Source organism: Neoarius graeffei, chromosome 21 (assembly GCF_027579695.1).
Source record: "Neoarius graeffei isolate fNeoGra1 chromosome 21, fNeoGra1.pri, whole genome shotgun sequence".
In the NCBI taxonomy this organism is placed as follows: domain Eukaryota; kingdom Metazoa; phylum Chordata; class Actinopteri; order Siluriformes; family Ariidae; genus Neoarius; species Neoarius graeffei.
In genome coordinates, this window is record NC_083589.1 from 30656114 (window position 1) to 30674063 (window position 17950).

Genomic DNA, 17950 nt, shown 5'->3' on the forward strand with positions numbered 1-17950 from the left:
TGAGTGTGAATGGTTGTCTGTGTCTGTGTCAGCCCTGTGATGACCTGGCGACTTGTCCAGGATGTACCCTGCCTTTCGCCCGTAGTCAGCTGGGATAGGCTCCAGCGACCCTGTAGAACAGGATAAAGCGGCTACAGATAATGAGATGAGATGAGATGAGATATTCCCTGATTGCACTGGTTACCTATCGCAGCTTGCATTAAATGTAAGACATTGGTGCTATCCTACCAGGTTCTCAAGGGGTTAGAGCCAGCATACCTCCAGAGTCTGATCCACCCCTACACACCAGCCAGATCCCTCTGCTCTGCTACTACTGGTCACTTGGCCCCTCCTCCTCGCCGCTCCTGCCCAGCCCACTCAAGCCTGCTGTCTGTCCTGGTTCCCCGTTGGTGGAATGACCTTCCCACTGAGGTCAGAACTGCCGACTCCCTGACCACCTTCAAGTGCAAACTGAAGCCCCATCTCTTCCCCTGCTTCCCTGCCCACTGTGTAACTGCGTATCAGTCTTGACCAACCCAGGCTGTGTACTGTCTAGCCTGGGGTTAGCTGTTTGAATTATCTCTTTAGTTGTACTTTATATGGTTGGTTTGTTTCCTTGGTTGTTTGAGTATTGGTACTTCAACAGAATATTACACTCGGTATTGTTGTCACTTGTTCAGTTGGCACTAGAACTTTCTTGTCGAGAAGTTCAGCACTTTGCGTACCTGACTTTTGTACCAATTAGCGTCTGCTAATTGCCATGTAATGTATAAGGAAATGTTTTTGATAGACTATCAAAGATGGTGGTTCCTTAACATGTATTTTAGTATCAGCATACATGTCAACCTATACGGAATGTCCGTATTTTATACGGATTTGATTCAATAAACGTAGTATACTGGCGTATAAATAAAGTTATACAGATTCTTTAAAAAAACTTCAGTATTTATTTAGAGCTATAATCAATTCCCACGATGATAAAAGAGCGCATAACATTTACAAACGTACTGTACACCACAGAAAGCCAATAAAGAGTCTTATGAAATCGCGCGTTATCTTGTGGTAGCGAGACTTCATTCCACTTTTGATCATGCGCACACCGCATTGCGAGAATCCCGCCAACCGTGAAGTCATAGACATATAAACATAGACGCCGCCTTCTGCGTAGAATCATACGTCATCCTCGCCGCCATATTGGATGTGGCAAAGTGGAGATTCTTCAACCGTCTCTGGTATAGCGTCTAGACAGTAGCCGAGAATAAAGATGCCTCATTCATGTGCTGCGTTTAACTGTACCAACAGGTTTACCGTCCAAACGAGATCACATGGGATTACCTTTCACAGGTGAGACTGGAAAAATACTTTTCATTGTATTTGGTCATTATAACGTAATTTTACAAACAGATTTTCCTGACTTTGTGGCTAATATGAAGTCTCGTGCATAATAGCCGCTCGGTGAAGCCTGTCTCCAAACAACGAAGTATTTCCTTCATAACTACGCTGATAACACTTTGTGTTTTTGTCAAACACTGGAGCTTTGTATTCATTCCAAAGGTTTATTGTTATTAATATTGAATATAAAGTAACTGGGATATATCATTGTTAATTATCATTCAAATTTTAGTTAAATTATTTTAATTAGCATCTTATACAGATTTTATAAGAGAAATATGGATTTTGGAGGTTGGTTATACAGGTTTGATTGACCAAAGGTTGACATGTATGTATCAGTCCTCACCTACATTGGGCAGATGGTACTGGGACAACATTTTGATGTGAGCGTGTGATGATTCAGACTAAACTGGAGGCTATAAACTTCCTTTAATTGTTGGCTCTAATACCACACTAAAGAGGCAGAATTTAGACATCAAACATCCTGGCTGATTCGGGTGAGGGAGGGGAGAACATTTTGCACCTTTCATTTTTTACCCAGACTTACACATTACGTCAGACGCCTTGACGGGATGCCTTGACATCTTGTTCTTTCTCGTCTCGTCTCAGAGACTTGTATTCCCATGGGGTTTATTAGTGCAGCGATTGAGATCAAAGGATTTGTGCTCTGAGATTAGGTTGCACTGTTGCTGAACCAGACTACACACACAAGAGCCAAATGTTCACTGGATGCACTGAAAAAAAAAACAAAACTAAATTATTAACTGGACACCATGCCCCATCTGCTTCAGACAGTTCACATTTGGTCTAATCTCAATCATGCAACGTCGTCGTAGGTCTGAGCCGATCTAATGCATGAGTCTATAGAGGCTGTCCCTGTTGTTGAGAATGTGCCCCATTGGAGAGACTCATAGAGGGAAAAAAAAGCCAATAACATGTAGCACGACAGATGAGCTTGGGCTGTACATAGTCTTTTAATCCCCTAGTCCTTTAAAAATTTACTAAAGCCATGAAAGCATTTCTCTGCTGAAACATTAATGCGCTTAGGAACCATTGTGTCTATCTGCTACGAGAAGCTATCAGATTCCACGGTGGTTCTCTTTTTTCCTACTGAGACACACTGATGCTTTATAGCTTTGTTGCAGTCAGACAGACACAGGTGATTGAAAACATTCGTGGTGTGAAAATACCCAAGAAACATCTGATGTTATCTGTGGGGAGCTTTTGTCAACTGTGGCTTTAATGTGTTTTTGCATATTTTACTTGTGGATTTGCTGCGCCGCTGATCATCAAGCAAAGAATCAGACGTGATATGGAGTGATAAAGATTTCAAAAAAAAGGCTGACATTATGTCAGTCTGGATGGAGATGATACTGAACTGAACTGAACTCCAAACTTGCGTTATTTACAAGAAAATAACCTCATTTTGCCTGGACTGAGAGGTAAGTGTTATAACATGCTGATTCTGCACGCCGGGCCTGAAGTTAGCGCATACATATGAGTGTGTTTCCTGCTCTAACACACCCTTTAGGCAAATCACTTTGGTTAGATCTGTTGGCACGAGAAAACCATGAAGATGTCGCGTGCCAATGAACATTGTGTCTGTCGTATGAATCTTTGATGCTGTCAAACAACGAGAGGAGATTCTCACAGAAACATCTTATGCATGAAACTGTGCAAAGTTGGCACAAACTCTGTTGATCCCATCATTTATCATGCCAGCCATAAACTACCAAAAATAACATTACATTTTCCAGGAATGAGATGGTAGATTTGCTACCTTTATTGCATTTACATAGCTTGTTATTATATATATATATATATATATATATATATATATATATATATATATATATATATATGGACACGAATATGGACATGAGTGTTTTCCTGGGAAATACACCACTCATATTTTTCATACGAGCGACATCCGGGACATGGAGAATTAAAACCGTGACATAAATCTCTATATGTCACTTGTGAGGAAATCGATGAATTCTTTTGATAAATTTGGGGATTTTTTTCTCATTCTCATTATCTGTAGCCGCTTTATCCTGTTCTACAGGGTCGCAGGCAAGCTGGAGCCTATCCCAGCTGACTACGGGCGAAAGGCGGGGTACACCCTGGACAAGTCGCCAGGTCATGGGGATTTTTTTGTGTGTGAATATGTCGATATAATAAAAAGAAAATAACACGGCTTGACGATATGAAGTTTGTCTTCTCGTGTTGAAAAACTTGCATTTTTCATACAAAATACATCGCGGATCTGAGTGACATATTTAAATAATATTGGCTGGCGTTGAGTGGTCTATCAGATATATTCCATTCAGCTAGCATGGTACTGAACACATCGAAGACAAGGCCATGGCAGTGTATGTTTATGTAGGAAGTGACAGATGAATTAACCAATCAGATTTTGATTTATAGTGGGAGGGGCCAAAAATGTATCATCTTAAGCATTGTCGAAGGCCAATGCGAGCTTAACTGTGAGTCAGCACTGCCAGCGCAGCAGTGAAGTCATCTTCCAGCTGGTGTAGCGTTCATCAGTAGTGTTAGCGAATGCTAATGAAGTAGTCAAGCCGGTGCTATCGAGAGCAACTAGCACAGGCTAACGACTGAGAAACTAAGAGGCTGTCCGCACGGCAACGGATTCAGGTGAATCTGATAAAATTGTTTATCATTTCGGCCTGGCGTCCACACGGCACCGGCGTTTTGGGTGCCCCAAAACAAGAACGGGTTCCAGAGTGGAAAAATCTGGCAACGGCGCCGTTGTGAAGTCGTCTGGATGAGTAGAACGGATTTGTTTACAATGATGTCACAACCACATGACTAGAACAAGCAGCACTCTCGCTGTTTTGTATGAACCACTGCATTGCATTCACTTTTGTATACAGCTTTTCTTTTAAATAAACAAGTAACTGAACCATTTCTTGAATTTCTTTTTATTGGATAAGACTGATTTTCAAAATGTTCACACACAATAAGAAAATTAAGTTATATAAAACTATGCACGCTAATAAAACTAATTTGTACACACAGAAGGCACGATTTCCTCGCGTAGTCGCAGCCATCTTCTTCTTGTTGTTGTGTGCTTGTTCCTGTGAGTGCTTCACGCCGGGTAGAAGAAGGGGTTTATGCGCATGCATCCTACTTCTTCTATTGTTCTGGTGTCTCCGATGGGACCGTCTTACAGTGCACGTTGAGGTGTGGCATGTGTATTGCATCGTTTTCAGCAAGCGTTGCGTTGCCATATGTACCTGATGTTTTACTGATCCGTTGCCCATGTGGACGCGATATTCTCATCTCATCTCATTATCTCTAGCCACTTTATCCTGTCCTACAGGGTCGCAGGCAAGCTGGAGCCTATCCCAGCTGACTACGGGCGAAAGGCGGGGTACACCCTGGACAAGTCGCCAGGTCATCACAGGACTGACACATAGACACAGACAACCATTCACACTCACATTCACACCTACGGTCAATTTAGAGTCACCAGTTAACCTAACCTGCATGTCTTTGGACTGTGGGGGAAACCGGAGCACCCGGAGGAAACCCACGCGGACACGGGGAGAACATGCAAACTCCGCACAGAAAGGCCCTCGCCGGCCACGGGGCTCGAACCCGGACCTTCTTGCTGTGAGGCGACAGCGCTACCCACTATGAGTTTTTAAAAAATCATAATTATTAAAATATTATCTCGCTATTTTGAGATAGTAAGTAATTATTATGAGTACTTGGGGTGGCACGGTAGTGTAGTGGTTCGAACCCAGTGTCCGGCGAGGGCCTTTCTGTGTGGAGTTTGCATGTTCTCCCCGTGTCTGCGTGGGTTTCCTCCGGGTGCTCTGGTTTCCCCCACAGTCCAAAGACATGCAGGTTAGGTTAACGTGGGGCGGCCTTGGGCTGAGGTGCCCTTGAGCAAGGTACCGAACCCCTGACTGCTCCCCGGGCGCTCTGGTGTGGCTGCCCACTGCTCTGAGTGTGTGCGCGTGTTCACTGCTTCAGATGGGTTAAATACAGAGGATGAATTTCACTGTGCTTTAAGTGTGCATGTGACAAATAAAAAAGGTTTAAGTCAATAATGGGATATTAAGTCATAATTATGAGAACCATTATTATGAGTTTAAAAAAATAATTATAAAAATATGATCTCCTTATTATGAGAGTCATTATTATGAGATTAGAAATCATAACTATTAGAATATCATCTCGTTATTCTGAGATAGTACGTCATTAATATGAGAAACTTCCTCCTGGTCACGGTGGTGGAAGCGGAAAGCTGAAATGAAAGATTTGATTCGAAAGATGTAGAATTGATTCAGGAGTCATAAACAGAACCGATTCATTCGCGAATCAAAGCCGAGGCAGCTGGAAGGAGGGGCGGGATGGTGTGAGCGCGCGCGGAGCGCGTGCATAGGCATAATAATAATGCGAGTGTAGACGCAGCTTGAGTTTCAGCCGGAGTTCCGCTCGAGCGCCGCCGGATTATAATCACGAGGGAGGGAGCGCGCGCGCCCGGTGTGGAGCGGAGCGGAGCGGAGCGGCTCCCGCTCACTGCTGCTTATATGCGTTAGTGGAGTGTGTGTGGTGTGGTGGAGTGGAGCGCGGTGGAGTGGAGCGCCGCGCCGCGCCGCGCCGCGCCTCCCGCTCCCTGCTGCTGTTTGTATGCGTTAGTGGAGTGTGGTGGAGTGGAGTGTGTGTGGTGGAGTGGAGTGGAGCGCCGCGCCTCCCGCTCCCTGCTGCTGTTTGTATGGGGGAAAGTGTGCGGCTGGAGCCGCTGTGTGAACCGCAGCTGGGAAAAGTTCACCTGAGGCTCCTCCATCAGACTCCACGGAGAAAATGGTAACGTACCGGAGCCGCTCTCTTCAAACCTGTGTGTGTTTCATTTGTTGCCATTATATCGCTTGGTGATTGAGGTAGAGCTCTTTATATATTTTTTGCATTACCGCTTTACATCTTACACTTTTCTTGACAGAGTCAGTGTGGTGAGTCAGTGTGGTGAGAAAGTGTGTTGAGACGGTGTGGTGAGAAAGTGTGGTGTGTTGAGTGAGTGTGATGAGTCGGTGAGTCAGTGTGGTGAGTTGGTGTGTCAGTGTGGTGAGGTGGTGAGTTGGTATGGTGAGTCAGTGTGGTGAGTCAGTGTGTTGAGACGGTGAGTCAGTGTGTTGAGTCGGTGAGAGAGTGCTGTGAGTCAGTGTGGTCAGCCGGTGAGTCAGTGTGGTGAGTCGGTGAGTTGGTGTGTCTGTGGTGAGCCGGTGAATCAGTGTGGTGAGAAAGTGTGTTGAGACGATGTGTTGAGTCAGTGTGGTGAGCCGGTGAGTCAGTGGTCAGCCGGTGAGTCAGTGTGGGGAGTTGGGGTGGTGAGCCGGTGAATTAGTGTGGTGAGCCAGTGAATCAGTGTGGTGAGTCAGTGTGTTGAGTCGGTGAGTCGGTGTGTCAGTGTGGTGTGGTGAGTCAGTGTGGTGAGACGGTGAGTCAGTGTGTTGAGTTGGTGAGAGAGTGCGGTCAGCCGGTGTGTCAGTGTGGTCAGCCGGTGTGTCAGTGTGGTCAGCCGGTGTGCCAGTGTGTTGAGTTGGTGTGTCAGTGTGTTGAGTTGGTGTGGTGAGTCGTTGAGTCAGTGTGGTGAATTGGTGTGTCAGTGTGGTCAGCCGGTGAGTCGGTGAGAGAGTGTTGTCAGTGTGGTGAGTCGGTGTGTTGAGAGAGTGCGGAGAGTCGGTGTGGTGAGTTGGTGAGTCAGTGTGGTGAGTTGGTGTGTTGAAAGAGTGTGGTGAGTCGGTTCCACTCCTGACCCGAGGCTGGTTACTGATTTACACCAGACTGGGAGAAACATTACAAACCATTCCAGATGATTAGTGTAGGTAATCGTATGGAGCAGAGTAAAATTTCACGAGTGATTTTCGAAGTTTTGAAAATTTCAAAACTTTGAAATCACTTGTGAAATTGATCCTTAATTTTACAAGGAACCATACGATTACTTGTTTATAATATATAGGGCCAAATTCATACTTCAGAAGCCATTCAAGTTCACAACATTTGTCATTCACGTTTTCTGAACCAATCAGAGCGCAAGACTATCTTGCACATTTGAATCAGTTTCTAAAGCGTCTTTCATCATGACATGGTGACACCACAACACGAGGATTTTGAAAGCGGTTTACAAAATGTTATTGGAATTTCTTTACAAAAGCCATTTTGTTGACTAAATTTGCTAATTTTTGTAACTGTAACCAAGCAACAAACTAGCTAATAGCATTTCAGAAATACGGTCCCGTGTTAAGGAAAAAAGCCCTCCTTGATTGACCAATCAGAATTGAGTAAATTGGCCCTATGGATTATAATCTTGATTATTCCATTTCTTAACCTTTAATTATTTCTAATTAGCCATTGCAGACCTGCATTGTAGTCAACTGGACCATTTATTTTAAACCAAAACTAACACAAACTTGAACTGTGAGCAGCCATGGTTTCGTTTATAAACCGGTCAGGGTTCATCTGACTCACTGGGGAGAAATACAGGTTGCAGACAGCTGACTGTGTGTGTGTGTGTGAGAGAGACAAGTCATGAATCAAATGTGAAGTGAAACATCACAATCACCACTAACCTTTTCATGCCTTCTCTACTGATCTGAAGTTCTTTCTCTATTTGTGATCAGTGGAAGGATTTTTTAAAATCTCTATTTTTGAGTCAACTTTTTGTTTGTATTGTACTGAATGGGTTGTTTCACAATCATAGCTGTCTTTCTGAAGAACAACTAACTCCTGCAGTTAGATCCAGTATGGGGTGTACACACACACACACACACACACACACATCCATTCATTATCTCTAGCCGCTTTATCCTGTTCTACAGGGTCGCAGGCAAGCTGGAGCCTATCCCAGCTGACTACGGGCGAAAGGCGGGGTACACCCTGGACAAGTCGCCAGGTCATCACAGGGCTGACACATAGACACAGACAACCATTCACACTCACATTCACACCTACGCTCAATTTAGAGTCACCAGTTAACCTAACCTGCATGTCTTTGGACTGTGGGGGAAACCGGAGCACCCGGAGGAAACCCACGCGGACACGGGGAGAACATGCAAACTCCACATAGAAAGGCCCTCGCCGGCCACGGGGCTCGAACCCAGAACCTTCTTGCTGTGAGGCGACAGCGCTAACCACTACACCACCGTGCCGCCATATATATATATATATATATATATATATGTATGTGTGTGTATGTATGTGTGTGTGTGTATATATATATATATATATATATATATATATATATATATATATATATATATATACACACACACGGCGGCACGGTGGTGTAGTGGTTAGCACTGTCGCCTCACAGCAAGAAGGTCCGGGTTCGAGCCCCGTGGCCGGCGAGGGCCTTTCTGTGTGGAGTTTGCATGTTCTCCCCGTGTCTGCGTGGGTTTCCTCCGGGTGCTCCGGTTTCCCCCACAGTCCAAAGACATTCAGGTTAGGTTAACTGGTGACTCTAAATTGAGCGTAGGTGTGAATGTGAGTGTGAATGGTTGTCTGTGTCTATGTGTCAGCCCTGTGATGACCTGGCGACTTGTCCAGGGTGTACCCCGCCTTTCGCCCGTAGTCAGCTGGGATAGGCTCCAGCTTGCCTGCGACCCTGTAGAACAGGATAAAGCGGCTAGAGATAATGAGATAAGATATATACACACATTATGTATGTATGTATGTATGAATATGTGCGTGTACACAGTGGTGCTTGAAAGTTTGTGAACCCTTTAGAATTTTCTGCATAAATATGACCTAAAACATCATCAGATTTTCACACAAGTCCTAAAAGTAGATAAAGAGAACCCAGTTAAACAAATGAGACAAAAATATTATACTTGGTCATTTATTTATTGAGGAAAATGATCCAATATTGCATATCTGTGAGTGGCAAAAGTATGTGAAGCTTTGCTTTCAGTATCTGGTGTGACCCCCTTGTGCAGCAATAACTGCAACTAAACGTTTGCGGTAACTGTTGATCAGTCCTGCACACCGGCTTGGAGGAATTTTAGCCCATTCCTCCGTACAGAACAGCTTCAACTCTGGGATGTTGGTGGGTTTCCTCACATGAACTGCTCGCTTCAGGTCCTTCCACAACATTTCCATTGCATTAAGGTCAGGACTTTGACTTGGCCATTCCAAAACATGAACTTTATTCTTCTTTAACCGTTCTTTGGTAGAACGACTTGTGTGCTTGGGGTCAGTGTCTTGCTGCATGACCCACCTTCTCTTGAGATTCAGTTCATGGACAGATGTCCTGACATATTCCTTTAGAATTTGCTGGTATAATTCAGAATTCATTGTTCCATCAATGATGGCAAGCCGTCCTGGCCCAGATGCAGCAAAACAGGCCCAAACCATGATACTACCACCACCATGTTTCACAGATGGGATAAGGTTCTTATGCTGGAATGCAGTTTTTTTCCTTTCTCCAAACATAACGCTTCTCATTTAAACCAAAAAGTTCTATTTTGGTCTCATCCATCCACAAAACATTTTTCCAATAGCCTTCTGGCTTGTCCACGTGATCTTTAGCAAACTGCAGATGAGCAGCAATGTTCTTTTTGGAGAGCAGTGGCTTTCTCCTTGCAACCCTGCCATGCACACCATTGTTGTTCAGTGTTCTCCTGATGGTGGACTCGTGAACATTTAACATTAGCCAATGTGAGAGAGGCCTTCAGTTGCTTAGAAGTTACCCTGGGGTCCTTTGTGACTTCGCCGACTATGACACACCACGCTCTTGGAGTGATCTTTGTTATTCGAGCACTCCTGGGGAGGGTAACAATGGTCTTGAATTTCCTCCATTTGTACACAATCTGTCTGACTGTGGATTGGTGGAGTCCAAACTCTTTAGAGATGGTTTTGTAACCTTTTCCAGCCTGATGAGCATCAACAACGCTTTTTCTGAGGTCCTCAGAAATCTCCTTTGTTCGTGCCATGATACACTTCCACAAACATGTGTTGTGAAGATCAGACTTTGATAGATCCCTGTTCTTTAAATAAAACAGGGTGCCCACTCACACCTGATTGTCATCCCATTGATTGAAAACACCTGACTCGAATTTCACCTTCAAATTAACTGCTAGTCCTAGAGGTTCACATACTTTTGCCACTCACAGATGTATAATATTGGATCATTTTCCTCAATAAATAAATGACCAAGTATAATATTTTTGCCTCATTTGTTAACTGGGTTCTCTTTATCTACTTTTAGGACTTGTGTGAAAATTTCATGATGTTTTAGGTCATATTTATGCAGAAATATAGAAAATTCTAAAGGGTTCACAATCTTTCAAGCACCACTGTATGTATATGTATGTGCGCATGCTGGGATTTCTTACACCTTATTTTACAAGGACACACCTACAGCACTAATGTCTCTTATAAGGTCTTATAAGTAGGCATATCAGGTGGAAATTTAGTCCAAATTGCTTGAAACTGCTCTCTAAAAAACATATACTTTTTGCAGAATTAAAATATGTTTATCCGTTCTTGAGATATTACAACTCAAAGACTGAAAAAATGGCTTAATTTTTAGAAAACTGCCGTAATATTCTGTATGAGAATCACATGGTCCAAAATGGGCCTCATTAACCAATGAGATCAAATGTTTTTTCTTAACGTTTTATTTTTCAAGATATTTACGTGGAAATTGGCAGGCACATGGATGGTTGTGCACCGAATCCAAAGTTCGAAAAATGAGTAATAAGTAATTATGCAAATTAGTATTTAATTCCCATTAATTATGCTATTTAGGTTTAAAAAATGTTAAATCAGAACACTCGATAAAAAAGTAATGAAATATTTCTAATCCCCTCTTTGTGTTCTGTAGGCCTTTGTATTTCTCAAAAGTAAGGCCTATTAGTGTTTATATTCAAGAATATAAATGATTATTTCAATTAATATTCACAGCTTTCAAGGTGAACCTCGAAAAAATTGTGTGAGCCACATCTAATAAACAATTCACATTAATTCAATTGAAATTGACACTTGCGTTTCTGACTTCCGGTTTTTAAAAATCTCATTCCGACCGCTAAGATCTCAATTTTTTTCATCAAAACAACTACAGTTCTGTGAAGATACTCAGTCATCCAGGTACATAGTAATCTGTGGTTGGTAGAAGAGAGCAACTGGACTTGCTTGAAAAGTCTTGAAGACGTTTCGCCTCTCGTCCGAAAGGCATCCTCAGGATGCCTTTCGGACGAGAGGCGAAACGTCTTCAAGACTTTTCAAGCAAGTCCAGTTGCTCTCTTCTACCAACCACAGATAACAACTACAGTTATATTCTAAAATAGTTATTTATTGACAGTTTGATTTGAAAAAAAATAAGTAGGTAAAGCTATGAAAACTCACTTCAAAGTCTCCCGTGGATCATAACATCAAAACTAGCAGACGGAAAATTTTGCTGAATCCTTCATCAGAAACAGTGAGAGCGAGAGAACATCCCTATAAAAATGATCTGATATTCACGAGTAATCCCATCAGAAACCAATCAGAAGAGAGAGGGAGACTGACCGCTTTCCCGTTTCTCAAAAAGCACCGGCAGTTTCCCGACGTCCCGCGAGCAAAGAGTTTTTACTCTGTTGTACCAACTTCAACCTGCCGTTACTCCCAAAGTACTGAACAGATCGTAACCAGATACATTTATTTAGAAGGCAGAAATTGAGTTTTTTTTTTTTTTTAAGGATAGTATTCATGATGGAAAATATTCAAGAGTTAAGCAATGACAGATTTGGAAACTTTGATGAGCGTCTGCATGCAGAATTTTCACACCACGGCCAGCGAGCGTCTGATACGCCTACTATAAATATATTTAAGGGTCAAATGCAGCTCAGTTTTGACCTTGTGGTCATTTAATTTATTTCTACTTTAATTATTACACTTAGATTTTACTGGATAAATTTAGAATTGCATTTTTTAGCACCAACTAGGTTTTACTTTGGTACGTATGCAGTACTTTCAATCACAGTAGAAATATATTTAAGTGGAAGTTACATTTTTTGTAAACTAAGTGCCTCTGAGAGGATCCTTTGTCCGTCAAAAATGTCCTCTCCGGAAAATAGTTACCATACAATGAAGGTGTAAATGATGTTTTAAGAAAATATTTGTTTCTTTTTGAAGCAGAATACTCTGTAGTTGTTGCACAATAAAAAAAAAAAGTAAAAAAAAAAACGGACATGAAACAGATGTGAGACACGTTTGCAGCAGAGTTTCACATGTGGTTGAAATGCAAGTCTGTCAAAAAGTGTCCTCTCTGGAAAACCACAAGGATCGTCCCCACTTGAGTAGTGATTAGTTACCACTGTGTACAAACATTGCTGCACAGGACTTGAAAATTTGTACTTAACATCACATACGTTTCACGTTTTTTCACTTTGCATCTCTTAGTCTTGTGGACAGAGGTGGACAAAGTACCCAACTTCATTACTTAAGTCAAAGTACAGATCTTATGCCGCTTTTCCACTACAAACGCGGCTGAGTCGGGCCGAGCCGTGCCATGCGGTGCTGAGTTGGGCTGAGTCGAGCTGAGTGGGGCTGTTGGAGTTGCATTTCGACTACAACCGCGCTGAACCGTGCTGGCTGGAAGTGGGTGGACACATTGGGTGGAGTTAGCGAAAGTGGGTGGACGTCACGTGATGTCGTTAGGCGGCGCAAACAGTGACATCAGTGATCTTTTAAGCGGTAGTGTCACGACCCGGATAGTAAACAATAAACATGGAGGACATGGAGTCGTTAGTGTTGCTGGTCTTGGTGCTGTGGCTTGTTGTCACCGACAACGCCAACAGATACTGGCAAGAGCGTATAGATGAGGCGAGGCGCATAAGGCTCCAGAAATTCTCGTAATTCTTCTTCCGGGTTTACGGTGTTTACAGATCCCAGCGTGCTTGCGGGGCGTGTGTGGGCATGTGAGGACACACCACCTCACCAATCAGTGCACAGGGGAGTGTCTCCTCACGCCCCCAGCCTCACTCGGCTCGGTTTGGCTCGCTTCAGCCCTACTCCAAAACCGTGCGAGTTTTGGGTGCTAAGCAGGGCTGAAGCGAGCTGAGTCGTGCTGTTTTGAGATAGTCCAAATGCGAGCCGTGTCGGGCTGAAGTGAGCTGAAAAAGGGTAGTGGAAAAGGGCCATTAGTGGTCTAATGTTACTCCGATACAAGTGAAAGTTGTAGAGGCAAATTTTTACTTAAGTTAAATTACTGAAGTACTAGCTTTTAAAAATGCTTAAGTATTGAAAGTACATTTTCTGTCAACACATCGTTGTATGCTTGCCACAACGCTTACAAAGCCTAACGCAGTGTTTCCCCTAGAAAATGTTTGAAGATGCGGTGGCAAGACCTGCGCTTAGACATCCCACCCCAGTATGAGGATACGGGAGCATTTTGAAAAATTTGGCAGAATTGGTTGATATTAAAGTAGCCACAGAATACTTGCCATGGTCAGTGTGGTAAAGCCAAGGTTTGTATCTGGGCTTGTCAACCCATGTAGGGTCCCAGCCCGTGGCCCTGTGTTTGCCCTTCTTTTGGCTGCTCTCCTCCCTCTCTTCCCTCTTTTCACATTCTCTTTCCTGTTCTGGCAGTCTGCTTTGCTCTCCTGCTTGATTACTGCTACCTGCCTAAAATGTTCATATTTTCAAAACATTTACATGGACATTTTGAAATTAACGTGGTTTTGATCATTTCTGATCCGATATGGCATTTCGCAGATGATCACACACACCCACTGACGTTCGGAAAAAGGGCTGTGTTTAAAAACTCGCGTCGGCGTTGTACTTTCTGCAACAGTGTATGCTCGAATTAGGGATGGACATCACATAACCAATAGCCTGGATTAATCGATAATTGACCGTTAAGAAGAATGACGTTCATGTTCATCGACAAAAATAAATAGCCTATAGGTTGTTGCGTTGTGCGTAGTGCAAGTCTTCAAGCAATGAATTTCGCTGTCTGTCACGGACAAACATTTGGCCGTACCCTGGCTTCAGTTACCTACGAGCTTCCATAGCGTAGGTCAATCGCTTAAAAATCAACATGAAGCAGCACGGCGAAGTGTGGCGTGGGACCATTTTTAAATGTCCAAGTTTACTGTCATCACTATAATGGAGCGTATAAATACAATTCATCCACAACAAAAATGATGTAGCCTACCATTTGAACAGCGCGCACCGGAGCCTTGTAAAATGACGGTGGCAGTTCATCTCAATTCCAACTATCGACTCGGTGTTAGACTACGGACAAGAAGGAGCTGGAACATCTCATAGTAAAACTAAGGTAGTTAAATACAAACGTTATGGCTTTGGTTCTAAAAACACACCGAAGAGGGTCTGAAGTTTCGATATTTAGTGTATTCAGATAGAACCTGTGGTTTGTATCCAAGGACGGCTCGCAAACCGCAAGAGCTATAGTAAAACTAAAATATCTAAAAATAATTGATTACAAAGACGTGTTTTTATTATGAAAATGAATCGAAGAGGGTCTGAAATATTGATCTTAAAGGTCCCATGGCATGAAATTTTCACTTTGAGTTTTTTTAACGTTAAAATGAGTTCCTCTGACCTTCTTAAGTCACTCCAGTGGCTAGAAATTTCATAATGTGTAAACCAAACTATGCCCAACATTTGAGAATGGCGCGTCAAAACGGCGCGTTGATAAGCTCTTCCCTTTACTACGTCAGCAAGGGAGATGATCCCCACGCCCCCCCTCTGGATTCCCACCCACTGTATGGATTGCCCGCCCAGTTGTAGTGAGGAGACCATAGAGGACACTACAACATGGCATCACCTAAGCGAGCGAAACATGGAAATTGCGCTGTACATGGATGTGACAACACAGAAAGGAGTCTGTTTTTACTGCCGACGGGAGAGCCCCTGAAGACGCAGTGGCTTAATTTTATTTACTTCAATAATACGCCGTCGAGTCTACCTAAGACGGTGTATGTTTGTCGGAAGCATTTTCCTGATGAATGTTTCCACAACTTGGGACAGTACAGGGCAGGTTTTGCACATCAACTGTCACTGAAGCCTGGGTCCGTACCAAGCATCCCTGCCGCATCAGCCACAAACAGCGAACAAGTAAGTGTATAACTGTTAAGTCGTTTTGCCGTGTTTTAAAATCGGTGCCACGTTAGCCTAGCAATGGCTACATTAGCTGTGCAGCTAACCGCTTCCTGCAGTTAGCCAGGTAATCTGCACTACAAAACTAAAGAGCATGCAGCATGCTCTGTTAAACTGAGTTTAGTCTGGAAATTGACTGTAACTTATGAGCTTGTGTTTGACTATTGCTCCACAATGCATGTCTTCTGTTGGATAAGCGATATGTTGCTGTAGTTGCTGCTTCTATCCTCTTTGGTTATGGAGTGCGTGTTCAAGCCTAGGGTATTATACGTTCGTAAACTACCACTCCGAACACTCTCACTCTCTGTTCTCTGTGTCACGTTGAGTTTACGAAAGGAGTCCGAGGGAGAACGGGGTTTTGTCTTAGCAGTGTGGCTACAGGCGCTGATAGCAGCGAGTATGTGTGCGCAGCTTGGTCAAGCCCCTCCTCCTCCCCCCATGGCCCGCCCCCACCCTCTACCCTTCCCCGCCTCCTGCTTCTCATTAGCAAAACGACGCACTGGGAAAAGCGCTGAAATGGGGCTTTCTCCCAGGAGGCTATATCTACGTGCCGAGGGTTCATTTCGAGAAAGGCTGCGGATATAACATCCGGAAGCCTCCATGAGGCCGTTTAAAGCATCAACAAACCACCATGCCATGGGACCTTTAAGAGTATTTAGGCTTATCTGTAAATGGGATGATAGCGTCGTCCGTTCACCTATATAGCCTATTAAAACACCGACGCCGGCCGCTATGGGATACAATACGGCCGACGCCGGCCGCCATGGAATCTAATGGGATAAATTATAGCAATGATTATGATTAATACAAAGATGTTAATTATTATTCGATTATTCATCGTTAATTCTCCCGACAATCGGCGAAGAAAACGTAATCGAATGCCCATCCCTAGCTCGAATGACTTTTATTTTGCACGAATGAATCTTACCTGCCCAGTTTCTTCATCTGTCGCCTTTCTTTTTTTTGGCGAAATACTTCAAGCTCATCTACAATTGAAAGATATCGCGTTGACGTTATCAGTCGACTTAATTAAGCTCAAATAAAAACTAGCGCTCTGGCGATAGGCTGTAATGAAATCGAAAAAACTGCCCTTACATTTCTCACGAACTATATCTGGAAAATGCCAAACGATAATCTATCTAGAAGATCTATGTAGTTGTTTACATGTGGATATTCATCCCCTCAGTTTGTGAACGGACTAATCTACCACAGAAGGCCGGGAGGCCAAACGAGACGTCTCAGCAGTAGTCAGTACTCAGTATGTAACATAACGTGGCCCAACATAGTTTTACATAATGTAATTATGTGACATAACGAAACATAATTTCAAGTAACACTGGAAATATAAGGTGACATAACATCTGCTGTCTACTTTTCAAGAATTGTTGCCAACACTTACCTTTCCCAATTTGACAGCTGAAGTGACAGCCGCGTAGCAGTTAGTTTACCTCAGGTTGGTTTGGCGACGCTGCTCCAGGCGGAACGTTGTCCAATCAGAGCCCACGGCGACCCGTGGAAACCAATCAAGTAACTGCTAGCTCGGCCAGTGGAACTGCGCTTCGCCCCAAACGCAAAGACTGGGCAAGCAATGGATAATGTAGTCGAATACATATAGCTCTTAGGGGTATTCCTGAAGGTGCGGCGGCAAAAATCAAGGTGCGGCGGCCCGCCGCAGCCAATTGTACATAGCGGAAACACAGTAACGCCATTACCAAAGACAGAAATGTGAATTCACAAAATGAACGCATGCTGTGCCATCATGGTGGTTTAATGTTAGGCTAGCTAGTCAGTGAAACTCCACCTGACATGCTAGCAAACTCTTTTCAAACTCAAAATCATATTGGGTAGCTAACGCTACTAGAAAAGAAAGATTTCTACATTCTGTTTATTTGGTAAGATTATGCTAAAGCATATTTCTGAAAGGGCTTCAGATAAGTTAACGTTATTCATGTTAGCATAACTCTGTTTTTAGATGCTAACTAAGTGTCCAAGTTAACTAGCTATGTGTTAACGTTAGCCGTGGACAAGGCTACGGCACCTTGGTGGGCAAATCCATAGAAAGTAATTTGATTAACCAGACTGCATACTGTAGCTATTGCAACGTTATCGCTAGCTCTAAAAGCACAACTTCGTTGCAAGCTTTCTCTTGGAATAAAACGTTTATATACGTCAATATGCTCCCGCAGGTTGGACAGAGAGTTTTTGTAGGCCGTGATGTGGTTCGTTTTAGGCAAACAAAGCAAACGTTTAAAACGAAACAAATCTTTATTCCTTTCAGAAAACTGAAACATGGGTTCATGGGCCATGAGTGCGTACATTCTCCAGAAGAACCGCCTCCTTCCATTCTGCCATCAACTGATCGTGTTAAATAATGCTGATGAGAAATCACTGAACTTGATTTTATCCAGTCTATGGACGTGACGTGACCCGAGTGATTTACTGATCAGCT

At 43.3% G+C, this 17950-nt stretch overlaps 1 protein-coding gene across 1 annotated transcript in view; it reads left to right on the forward strand.

Moving 5' to 3' along the window:
- The first annotated feature begins 5740 nt into the window (after positions 1-5740).
- Positions 5741-17950, forward strand: part of tmcc3 (transmembrane and coiled-coil domain family 3) — a 69455-nt gene continuing 57245 nt past the window's right edge. The window contains exon 1 of the mRNA XM_060902959.1: positions 5741-6210. Within this exon, the coding sequence (XP_060758942.1) occupies positions 6208-6210 (3 nt within the window). The 5' untranslated portion in view covers positions 5741-6207. The remainder of the gene's footprint in view (positions 6211-17950) is intronic.